At 35.9% G+C, this 12,458-nt stretch overlaps 1 protein-coding gene across 7 annotated transcripts in view; it reads left to right on the top strand.

Annotated features, from left to right (window-relative positions):
• The window catches only part of TRIM37 (tripartite motif containing 37), a 154,681-nt gene that overhangs the window by 75,991 nt on the left and 66,232 nt on the right, over positions 1-12,458 (top strand). For 5 of the 7 annotated variants that reach the window (XM_039885764.1, XM_039885761.1, XM_039885758.1 and 2 more), the window contains 4 exons: positions 790-1,098; positions 4,410-4,538; positions 4,903-5,092; positions 6,873-6,991. In XM_039885764.1, the coding sequence (XP_039741698.1) occupies positions 790-1,098; positions 4,410-4,538; positions 4,903-5,092; positions 6,873-6,991 (747 nt within the window). The remainder of the gene's footprint in view (positions 1-789; positions 1,099-4,409; positions 4,539-4,902; positions 5,093-6,872; positions 6,992-12,458) is intronic. The other 2 variants (XM_039885762.1, XM_039885765.1) reach the window with 2 other exon arrangements.

Here is a 12,458-nt window from a genome sequence, read left to right as displayed (position 1 = left end):
TAAGAAAGGATCACACAACGGGCACCTCTGAGCCTGATTGCCGCAAGTGGAGCCGGGAAAGTTTTTAAGCCCTTGTAACCAGTTCCTTATGGTTAGCGACCCTGGTGTCTTTAATGTTGATTGGTCTCGCTTGGGTGGATGTCCTCGGGGAGCTTATCTCAGTATTAGCTGGCTCCTGTCTATTCATCCTGACTGACTCAGCAGAAGGTTGTCTTCCTGTCTCACTACTTTCTCTGGGAAGAGAGAAACATTACTTTAGTGGCTGCAGACTCAGTGGCAGGGAACTTTTATGATGTTCCTTGGCACTTAATAGCTGCATCTACATTGGATAATAGTTCAGTAAATCAACTCTTTAAAATTAATTGGAATATATATCTTTATATACTGTGTAAGTAGATTTGGATAAGTATTTGGCTTCAAGGTTTTTAAAAAAAAATTTTAAATTATAAACATCATAAAACCTCAGTGTAGAAAATTTGAGAAAAGTAGAAAAGTATAAAGAAGAAAGCATAGACAGCAGGGCAGCTTTTTAAATATTAACAGTTATATAATTCAGATTTGAGTAATTACAGTGTGACCCAGTTTCTAACTTGGAAGTTGTGAATAAAGGTAAAAGACTTGTGATAATCTTTATTTTCATTAATGGCATTTAATGCATGCTTTTATTGTTGATGTGACCTAAAGCATCTTAGCTTATTTACACGGCAAGATTGCATATATTCACAGTACACAATGATTTCATGAATGTTAAAGTATAGAGTAACATGAGTTGTCACTTTCTCTCTGAAGCATCATATTCTCGAAAAGATAAAGATCAAAGGAAGCAGCAGGCAATGTGGCGAGTTCCCTCTGACTTAAAGATGCTAAAAAGACTCAAAACTCAAATGGCCGAAGTTCGATGTATGAAAACTGATGTAAAGAATACAGTTTCAGAAATAAAAAGTAGCAGCGCTGCTTCTGGAGACACGCAGACAAACCTTTTTTCTGCTGATCAGGCAGCTTTGGCTGCATGTGGAACCGAAAACTCTGGCAGGTTACAGGATTTGGGAATGGAGCTCTTGGCAAAGTCATCAGTTACCAGTGCTTACATACGAAATCGTAAGTGAAAAAGATCCTATTAGTGTCATTTTTCTTCATATGACATTTGGGAAGCTAGAGGATGGGTTATTTTCAGAATAATATTTAAACATTTCTCTTAAAATGAATTAGGACTACAAATACAAACAACCTTTTCTCCCATCTAAAAGTGACTATATTTTCTACTATACAATAGAGCTAACATTTCTTGTATGCTTATTCTCTACCAGGTAATAAATAAGACAAAATACTTAATCTAATGGATTTTGCATTCATGTATTCATTCATGTGGTGGGAATTGGACATTAAAATGTGTAGATGGGTAAAGATAATTTCATTTGGTAAAGAGTGCTGTGAAGGAAACAACAGAACAGTGGGATGAGAAGAGCAGGTGAGAAGTGTGCTACTTTAATTAGGGGAGTCAGAGAAAGTCTCTGAGGACAACATTTGAACCAAGACCTGAAGGTTGAAAAAGTGGCAGCCATGCAAAGATCTATAGGAGCCCTGTTCAGGGCTGTTCAGGGTAAACAACAGAAAATGCAAAGTCTCCGATGATACAGGATTTGCTATCTATGTTTGAAGTTTCAAAGGAAGACCAGTATGGCTGAATATAATGAATAAAGCAGTAGGGACCATAATAGGAAATAAGTCAGAGAGGATCTAGCTCAGGTAGTGTTTTGTAAGACTTCGGTAGAGTTTGGTTTTTTATTCTAATTTTAGGAGGAACTGTCTAGAGAATATAAATCGGGGGGGGAGGGCGCGGGTATTTATGTTCTGATTTACTTTTTACAAAGTTTACTTTGTTGTGTGGAGAAGGGTCTGAAAAGGGTTGAGAATGGCAGTTATAAGACCTGTAAACAGCCTATAACGATAGCTTGTATGAAGTATGGTGGCTCATTCTGAAGTTATTACAGTGGATAGATGGACTTGTTCATAGTCTAGTAATCTTTCTTGACTGAGGTTCCCATATCTCTTAATTCTCCCAAGGATAGTACATAACTAGTGCTGTTTTAGATACATAGGAGAGAATTTCATCTATTACATACAATGGATATTTTAGACCAGGAAGGCTCATTTCTTTCCCACAACTCTAGTTAAAAAAGGTTGACTAGTATTTTAAGGAAAGAAAAAACTAAGAATGATGCAGCCTTTTAAATTTCTATGTGCTTATTTATTGGTCTCATATTTTGCTTCTTAAGTCAATTTCCATAATTAATTTTCCTAGAAAAGTATTTATTAGATAAATATATTGGTATAAAGTTACTTATTCTTTTCTCAAATTTTAAAAACTTCCTCTATGAGGTGTTAATTTTTCACTTATTATACATTGCTTATTTGTGTTTTCTTATTTTTTCCTGTACTTGACTAGCTCTAGAGGCTCGTTCAGTTTATTCACCTCTTGAAAGACCTAGTTCTTAGATTTATTTTATCTACTGTTTTTTATCTTTTTATTATCCTAATATCTGCCTTTGTTTCTGTTAATGCATCTCATTTGTTTTTTCCTTAACCAATAGTTTATGTATTCTTGGTAGTAGAGAAATTGGTCTTAAATCTTTTCTCACAGCATCTTTTTTTCCTTTTTTCTTCAAGTGTACAATTCAGCAGTATAGTAACAAAGTTTCGTGACAGTCACCATTATCTAAGTTGAAAACATTTTCATCACTTTTCCCCCCAAACTCCATGCCCGAGAACAGTCACCCCCGCCATCTTTCCCTTCTTCCTATTTTGTCTGTATGAATTTGCTTTTTCTGGGCTTTTTATATAAATGGAATCATGCAGTTGAAGAATTGTGTGTCTGGTTTCTTACACTTAGCATAATGGTTTCGATAGTCATCCATGTCGAAGCATGTATTATTTAAATCCTTTTTTATAGCCAAATGATACTTTATTGTACTTCTTTATCTACTCATCAGTTGATGGACATTTGAATTTTTCCTACTCTTTGTCTATTATGCATAATGCTGCTCTGACCATTTATGTACAAGGTTTTATGTGGACATGTATATGTTTTTATTATCTTGAGTATATGCTTAGGAGTGGAATTGCTGGGTTATATGGGAACTATATTTAACTTTTGGAGGCAGTGCTGTGCTATTTCCAAAGCAGCCACACCATATCAGAGTCCTGTAAGCACTGGGTGAGGGTTCCAGTTTCTCCATATCCTTGCCAACACTTGTTGTCCTTTTTTTTCTTTGCCCATTGTCTTGGCCTTCTTGTCAAAAATTTATTGACCATAAATAGAAGGGCTTATTTCTGGACTCAAGGTTCTGTTCCATTGATTAATAGTGCTGTCTTTACACAAGTGCCACACAGTCTTGATTACTGTAGTTTTATAGCAAGTTTTGAAATCAGAAATGTGAATCCTCCGTTCGAGATCGTTTTTAGGTATTCTGGATCTTTTGCATTTTTATATGAATTTTAGTATCAGCTTGTCAGTTTATGCATTTAAAAAGAATTTTTATAGGGATTGTGTTAAATCTGTAGGTCAAGTTTGAGAGTATTGCCATGTTAACAATATTAAAAGTCTTCCTAATCAGTGAACACAGAATATTTTTCTGTCATCTTTATTTTCTTCAACAATGTTTGGTAGTTTTTAGTGTATAAGTCTTGTATGTCTTAAATTGTTTTCTAGGTGTTTTATTCTATTTGATGCTGTTGTAAATGAAATTGTTTTTTATATTTCATTCTCAGATTGTTCTTTGCTAATGTATAAAAAGACAATTGACTATTGGTCTTATATCTTACCTTGCTGAACCTGTTTATTACCTTTTAATGCATCTCTTCTGCTTTTTTTTTTATTATTTTTCTAGCTTCTTGAGTATGCATGTTAAGCCATTAGCATTTTTTTCTAATTAGCAGTAGCAGTTTTTTCCTAATTAATTGATTTTAAGGCTATACATTTTCTTTTAACTGTTTTAGTCACAAACATCTTGAAGTATTGAAGTTGTGGTTCATTTCTAATTCAACATTGATTTTCTTTTTAATGCAATAATATTTTATAATTTCCAAGTGGTTAGGGGTTATATTTTTATAGTTAATACTTAGTTTAATTGCATCGAGATTGGAGTTTGTGTCTGGTATGATTTTTCTTTTGAAGTTTACTGATATTTTTTTAGTTTTGTAAATTAACACTGCTCCAAAAGCAACAAAGTAGGAATGCTTTTGGGATAAAACTCTAAATAAACCAGAGTGTCTCTTTTTTTTGTTTGTTTGTTCTTTGGCACAGTAGATAGAATACCTTCCATGTATAAGAGTATACCTTTCTCTGATTGCTTAGGTAGTGAATTTTGTGCTGTTTTATCATTCAGAAATGTTTTTAAATGTCTTTGCAGCCACAAATAAGAAAAGTAATTCACCCAAGCCAGCTCGGTCCAGTATAGCAGGTAGTCTATCACTTCGAAGAGCAGTAGACTCTGGGGAAAATAGCCATTCAAAAGGAGATTGTCAGCCTCCGTCTGAAGGTAAATTTGGAGAGTTCAGAATGTAATTTCAGTGAGTAGAGGTCTGTTAATCGACATTGATCTTACGGTGTAGCTTTAGACCTTTAAAGGTACCAAAAATACTGCAATTTGATTCGAACATTCCTTGATCTCACAACAGAACAGATCCCATCAGTAAGAAAACAGCAGCCCTTAGGTTGCATATTCTGGACTCCTTAATTTTACATACTTGGAATCAAAAAGACTGGGATATATTTTAAAATTATTTTTTAGTTTTTCTACAGTTCAGAAGTATATATTTAGTGAGATCCTCTAAAGTGGAAACTCGAGAGAGAACTTTCTTTTTGTTTTCCTTTTTTCTGAATATTCCCTTCCTTTTCTGTAGGTTCCCCAGGAAGCTGTCAGTCTGGGAGCAGGCACAGTTCTCCCCGAGCCTTGACACATGGCAGTGTCAGTGATGTTCTGCCGAAATCCGAAGACCGGCAGTGTCAAGCTTTGGACTCGGATGCTGTTGTGGTTGCAGTTATCAATGGCTTACCTACTGTTGAGAAAAGGAGGAAAATGGTCACCTTGGGGTAAGTTAAGTTCTTTTGTTTATGTTAATGGCATAATAGCTAATAGCCTCATAATGAACAAAATAATTTCTACTATGTTAATTTTTTAGCAGACTGAAAGTTCATATGTAACTTGTGAAAGTATCCGAAACATTTTTTTTTTCCTTAATGGGATATGCTAGTACCAGAAATTTAGTTTAAATATGTTAGAGCTCATTTTCATTGAAGTTAGGATAATAATGGTATGAAACCTTGTATGAACTCTACCTTGTGATATTTTGTCTGTATGTTTGTCAGCTTTTTTTTTCCCCCATCTGCCCCACACTTTTCAGAGACATTTGTGCTGGGCTGTCTCATAGGTCTTCTACACATACTTTGTGTGGAACAAAGCACTTCTAGCAATTTTAATTTAACACCGATTTTTATCTCACCTTTTTTCTCTCTTGTAAAAGCATCCTCAAAACTCATAGTTGGAATTTTCCAAAAGGATATATATGGTAGTCAACACCTTTATCTTTCTTCTAGGAAACAGATTCAGACCCCAGCAATGTCAGTTAAATTTCCATTCCCTCAAAAGATAGAGTGGTTGTGGAATGTATTGCCTGTATGCTAGATGAGCCTTAATACCCATCTGTTGATCTATTTTATGGATATTAAATACATTTCTAAATTTAAAAGTGGAATAGTTCTACCTTGGAGACTTTGAAAAGAACTTTGAATTAAATTTAGAGAAATAGTGCCATATTTTAAGTTAACTTAATTTTATATAGTTTTAAGATCTAGATAGTTACCAAATCTAAAAAGACAGATGGTAGTTTAGTTTTCTGTTTTAGCTCATTTGAGTGTGGAAGGTGTTATAATCATTGGAGATTATCTTGTCCTCTCCATTACTTAGCCTGATTTTATATATGTTCCCTTCAAGTTGAAGCTGCAACCAGCTTTTATATTTTATTTGTCATGGAGATATTGATATCCACCTTTAGTGATAAAGATTAAATGTATTTGAACATAGACTTTTTCTAGACTGTAAAATCCTTTATAAATGTCTGCAGCTCTTAGCTATAACCCTAATTTTACAATTAATTGTATCACCACCCCGGCTCATGTGATGTTTTCCAGCTTGTGTCTTTTTTTCATTGCCTGACTTAAAGTTGTATAAGCAAAAAATTTAAATACTAATAATAAGTGTTTCAAAAATGTAAGTAAAAGAATATTAAGTGAAAATTTCCCCGTCTTTGTCTTCCATCTGCTGTTTTCCAACCCCCTGCCTACGCACATTCCTGCTGTTGTTAATTTTTTTTGATGTTTTTAATTTTTTATATGATCTCAGTTTTTATGCATATTTAAGCAACTGTGATTATAGTTTTTTTTAATAGAAAAGGTGTACTCTTTTTCTTTAATAATATATATCAACAGTATTTTCATATTAGTGAGAACATTATTTAGGATTTCTATTTCTTAATTGGAATTTTTATTGAGATAATTGTAGATTCACATGCAGTTAAAGGAAAATACAGAGAGATCCTATGTTCCTTGCCCATTTTCCCCTAATGATAACATTTTGCAAAACTGATAGACTATGACAACCAGGATATTGACATTGACATAATCCATCATTTTATAATCTTCATTGTGAGTCTTCTAGTGAATTTTTTAAAAATAAACTTGAAATTTAGTATTAAACATCAGTGCCATATACCCTACTTAGTTTGATGCTCATTTCAGGACAAGAGGAAAATATAGATTGTTGTATCACTGACTTCTTATACAAAAATATCAGGTTGTTTTCTCTGTCTTTGAGGGTTAATACTAAAGGAGGTCGTCTGGAAGGAATGCAAATGACTGACTTGGAAAATAATTCTGAAACTGGAGAATTACAGCCTGTACTACCTGAGGGAGCATCAGTTGCCCCTGAGGAAGGTAAGGAGTGATAAATCACAATTAGGTGGGAGGTGGGAATGATGGTCTTTTTTTGGTGTTGGTGGTGGGGAGTTGTTGTTTAACAAAAAAGTTATTGAGACAGTTTCTCCTATCCGACATCCTTGATCTGAACACAGCATTCATTGTGCCACTGAATTTGATACTAGGACATAAAGCACACAGGAAGGCAAAGTGGATAATCAACTACATGAAAGAACATGTCCTATTAGAGGGTACATTTACAGGAGGGAAGAATCTCGTTAAATAAATATATTAAGCCACTTACATGACAGGCATTGAATTTTTGCTAGATATGCAAAGATGAAATTATGTATGTTCACAGTCTTATGGAGAAGACATGCTCAAAAACAACTAATTAGAATATTAAGTGTTAAATACTTCATCTTTTAAAGTCATTTTGATTATGTTTGTAGATTGCTTAGGTTTTATAGAAGTATTCCAAACTCTAACCATTTAAAAAATCCTTTATGGTAACTGACTTCAACTCTGCCAATTCATTTTTAGTTACATTTCTAGTATTCTTCTACATGTTTTAGTTTCTTATTTTTTATCTAAAAGCATAGAAGACATTTTGTAATTTTGAGTAACAGAAGGTGTTCAAAATAAGGCTTATGAGTGTTGCCCTTGCTGTGTCCTTTTTATTTTAGCGAAAAAGCCTGTCAACTTTATAAGTGATATTTGGTGTTTAAATTTTTTTTAATTTTAATTAGTTTCAAGTATATAGTATATTAGTTAGACATCTATATAGTTAGTGAAATGATTCTCCCAGTTGCTCCCTCCCTCCTCTGACCCTCCACCTAGCCAATGTATTAATGGTAATTGAATTTCCTATGCTGTGCTCCCCATCCCTGTGATCATCCATCAGCTACTAATTTGTATTTCTTTAACCCTTCACCCCATTCTCCCAGCCCCTCAAGTTCGTCACCAAATTGTCCACTATATTTGTGAGTCTGTTTTGATTAATTTGTTTTTTTTAACTCCTTAAATTCCGCATATAAGTGAAATCATACAGTGTTTATCTTTTCTCTGACTTAAATACCTTCTAGGTCCATCAAAGCAATATCTTATTCCATCCTCTTCTTTTTCATATGTAAGGGTCTTGTTTTCTTATCCTTTCAGCCGCTCTATCTTTTGGTTGGAGCACTTAATTCTTTTTCATTTAAAGTACTTATTGATAGGAATGTTGTTGTTACCATTATTTATTCTTGTTTTTGATACATACATGTTTTTTCTACTTAAATAAGTCCCTCTAACATTTCCTGTAATACTGGCTTGGTGATGATAAATTTCTTTAGCTTATTTTTGTCTGGGAAGCTCTTTATCTGTCCTTCAACTCTAAATGATAGCTTTGCTGGATAAATTATTCTTGGTTGTATATCCTGGGTCTTCATCTTGTTGAATATCTTTTGCCAAGCCCTTATGACCTGCATTGTTTCTTTTGAGGAATCAGCTGCCAGTCATATGAATGTTCCCTTATATGTAATTATTTGTTTTTCTCTTGCTGCTTTTAATATTGTTTCTTTGTATTTAACCTTTGGCATTTTAATTATGATGTGTCTTGGTGTGAGTCTCTTTGGATCCCTGATTTTTGGAATTCTCTGAGCTTCCTGGGGTTTTATGTCCATTTCCTTCACCAGGTTAGGGGAAGTTTTCCATCATTATTTCTTCAAATAGCTGTTCAGCATCTTGATTTTCTTCAGCTACACTGATCAGACGAATATTTGGAGCTTTAATAGTGTCTCATATTCTCCTTAAATATTTTTATAGTCTTGGCATCTTTTTTCTTCCCATCTTGATTGAGTGTCCTGATTGGCTTTCCTGTCCTCTAGATAGGGCATGTGATCCTCTTCTTTATTCACTTTGGTTATTCCATTTACTGTACTTCTCATCTCAAATAATGTGTTCTCCATTTCAGACTGGTTCCCTTTTATAATTTCCATTTCTATTTTTATGTTTTTTTTATCTCTTTGTTGAAGTTCTCACTGAATTTATCTACACATCCCAAAAGTTCATTGAGCATCTTTATAACCAGTGTTTTGAACTCTATTAGATTACTTGATTCCATTATATCGTTCTCTTCTCTCATATGGTTTCTGCTTCTTTGTCTTCCCGTTTTGGCTACCTTTCTGTGTCTGTTTCTACGTACCAAGCAAAGCTCCTCAGTCTCCCAGTCTTATTAGTGTGGATTTATGAAGTAGGTGTCCATTGACACAGTCCTGAGTGGGGTTCAGCTGCAGGCCAAATTTAGCTCAAGCCTCTACCACTCTGGGGCCACCTGTTCAGATTCAGCAAGTAATCCACAGATGTTGTGCTTATAGTTACCTCAAAAGGCCACACCAGAAACCGAGGCCAGCTGCCTCCACCAGTGTGAGTCTCAGCAAGGAGCATCTGATTTGCTGAGCATACACCTGGATGTGAGTTGGGTGGGACTCGAGTTGGGGTAGGCGGGGTTTCAGAGAATCCTCTAGGTGGAGCGACCTCTGTTATCCAATTTGATGACATCACAGCTATGGTGTCACTGTGTCCAGCACACTGGTAGTGGGGAGGGCTCAACAGGGAACAGTGGACACCACCGGCACAGAAGGTGAGAAGCGAGTCTCACCTCGGCCCTCACTCCGACAATGTCTCCCTGTAAGTCCCTGGTGCCCCCTGCATGCAGCTGAATCGGCGCTGGTGCTCAGAGCAAGCAGGTTGGTCACCAGGAAAATCCGCTTGCAGACATGGCCCCTTTAAGAGGTGTCTGCTGCTGCCACAGCCTCCGTCTTACTCAGCCGCTTGAGACCGGGTAGCCTCCCATCTTCATCCTGTCCTACCTTCTGCCATTGCAGGGTGATTTCTTGGACTTCTCTGTAGTTGTTTGGCTTGTTCCTCTAGATCCCAGGTGATTTTTCCTTGCTATATTGCTCCTTGTTTCCCTCACAACTTTGATTTGGTTGCCAGAGGGATGAACAGAGCCTCTTTTATCTACGCCATTTTTTTCCCTTCTAAATTTTTCATTTCTCAGTGAGACTCTGCTACCTTCCACCTCTGCACTTTTGAATTTCAGAGATTGATAAATTGTAGCTCAAAGCATATGTACAGGTGCCAGCATCTACCTCTGCTTACCCTGTGAGAGGGTGTGTGGGTGGTAGCATTTTTAAGCTTTTCAGTTAAAGAACACTAAATGTTTTGGTCTTTCTTCTTAGTTGGTGCTCCTGTGGTGGACAGCATTATTTCAGTAGGAGAGATTAAATGGAAAGGATTTTTTAAATGAAATGTTGATTGTTAGAACATTAAGAAATATTATGATTGCTCTTTCTAGAAAGGACCTGTAGGGATTAACTAGTTTCCTTGTATTTATGTGTACTGATTATAAATCGTAATGGCTTAAATTTTTACACCATGTGCTAGGATTAGTCTCCTTTTATTCATGCAGCATTTATGAAATGCCTCTAATTTTCCTAGCATTACATATGATGCTGATGATAAAGTAATTTCTGAACCTGCTGTTTAGGGTTTCCCTACCTTGGTACTGGTGACATTTGGGCCAGATGATTCTTTGTTGTAGGAGGCAGCCCTGTGCATTATAGGATGTTTAACAGCATCTTTGGCTTTTAACCATTAAGTTCCAGTAGTACCTCCTCCAAGTTAGAATAACCAAAAATGTTCAGATATAGCCAGATGTCCCTATAGAGGCAAAGTCATCTCCAGTTGAGAACCACTGGTTGAGTTGAATGAGTCTCAACCAGGTGTGACCACTCCTTAAGAATTACTTGCCAGAGTAGGTCACAGTTACAAATGGGAGCATGTTGTAACTCAGGTATACTAGATATATGTGTTGGTGGTGGTGGGAGTGGGGCAATTGAAACCACTGGTGGTAAGGTGTCAGACCGGTTAATGGCCAATTATAATACAGAATGATGAGTGCTGAGATAGGGCATACAGGGAACTTAAAGAACAGGTATGTAATAATAAAAATAATAGAGAATATTGACTAAGTCCTCATTATGTATTAGAGACTGCTAAAGACTTTACCAGTATTACCTTATGTTTTCTCAGTACAGCCCTACATGGTAGTTACTTTGTTATCTTGATCTTACAGGTGAGTAGGCTCAGGCTTAGAGATGTAACTTATCTTACCAGAGTCACAGAGTTAAAATAAGAGGCTGGAATTTGAACCCAAAGCCAGAGCTAGTAACTGTCACCTCTCTACTAACCTAGTCCACCTTGGAAAAATCATCCTGAGGGATGTATAAGAGTTGGCCAGGTAAAGACTGGCAAAAGATGGGGCCAGAGTAGAGGCAGAGGTCAGATCATGAAAAGTTACATTGTATGTCCTAGTTAGGATTTGGACTCTGTCCTTTGGAATCTAAACAAAGAAGTGAGATAATAAAATTATGTTTTTAAATTCCTACTCTAACTGCATTGTGTAGAATGGATTTTGCGGGGCGGACATGAGGCGTGGAACTCTGGGGACAGGAAAACTGGCAAGAAGCTTGTTAAATTAATCTAGGTGAGGAATGACTTGGATTTCTTAATTTCAGTCTTTAGATCATATTCAGATTACCAAAGAGCAGTTTTTATATATTAATAACTACTTAGCACCAAAAAACTCCTGGAAGCTTTGACATTAGTTTCATTTATTTGAAGCTGATCATTGGTAGCTTATCTTAAACTGGAGAAAGGCATTTGCTTGGCCACATTTAGGATCTGCTATGGACTTGAAACTATGAGATTTAGAGCCAAGTGCTGAGTGTTACCCAGTAACACATTTTCTTTTTTATAAGCAGTGTTTTGATATAAAGCACCTATAACTCAATAAGAAAAGTTGCTGTAAACACACAGATCAACAGTGCTGCATAAGTACATTCTTGCAATTTGTTGGTTTCCCATTGAAGTCTCAGGATAAGCAGTGAGAAGAAGGCTTACTGATGAAGCTGGAAGAAGGGAATACAGTGGACATTCCTTTTGGAATGTGCTTTGTTTATGAGAGTAGAATGGGGCTTTACTCACTGCCGTGGGTATTATTCTCTCATCAGCAGGAGCCAGTTCTCAAAAACCTTTATTTTTCACACTGGTAAGCCTTGGTAGAAAGTTGAGTGGGTTTCTCTTCTGTCTATCCTTAGGAAAAACAAGGCTCTTTATTAGAGCCTTTTGGAATATTAAGAATTTTAACATAAGTTACAAAAATTCAAATCAGTTGGCTTAAACAATAAGCAAGATTTACTCTCTTATGTTAACAAGAAGTCTCACCTAACTGGTAGGGCAGTTTAAGGGCTGGAAAATTTAGCTATTCACTGAAATCAAAAACTCCTTTTTTCCCTGTCTTTTACTCTGCTATTCAGTGAGTTGGCTCAGCTCCTCTTAGGATGGCAAGATGGTTTCTGTAGTTCCAAACTTTATATGCATCAGAACAATGTTCTGGGAACAAAGGAAGATTATTTCTATGTGTTTATTTACCAAGAAG

This window comes from Pteropus medius, unplaced genomic scaffold (assembly GCF_902729225.1).
Source record: "Pteropus medius unplaced genomic scaffold, Ma_sr-lr_union100, whole genome shotgun sequence".
NCBI classification, from domain to species: Eukaryota; Metazoa; Chordata; class Mammalia; order Chiroptera; family Pteropodidae; genus Pteropus; species Pteropus medius.
The sequence above is the reverse complement of the archived record's forward strand: the minus strand, read 5'-3'. Positions and strand labels throughout refer to the sequence as shown.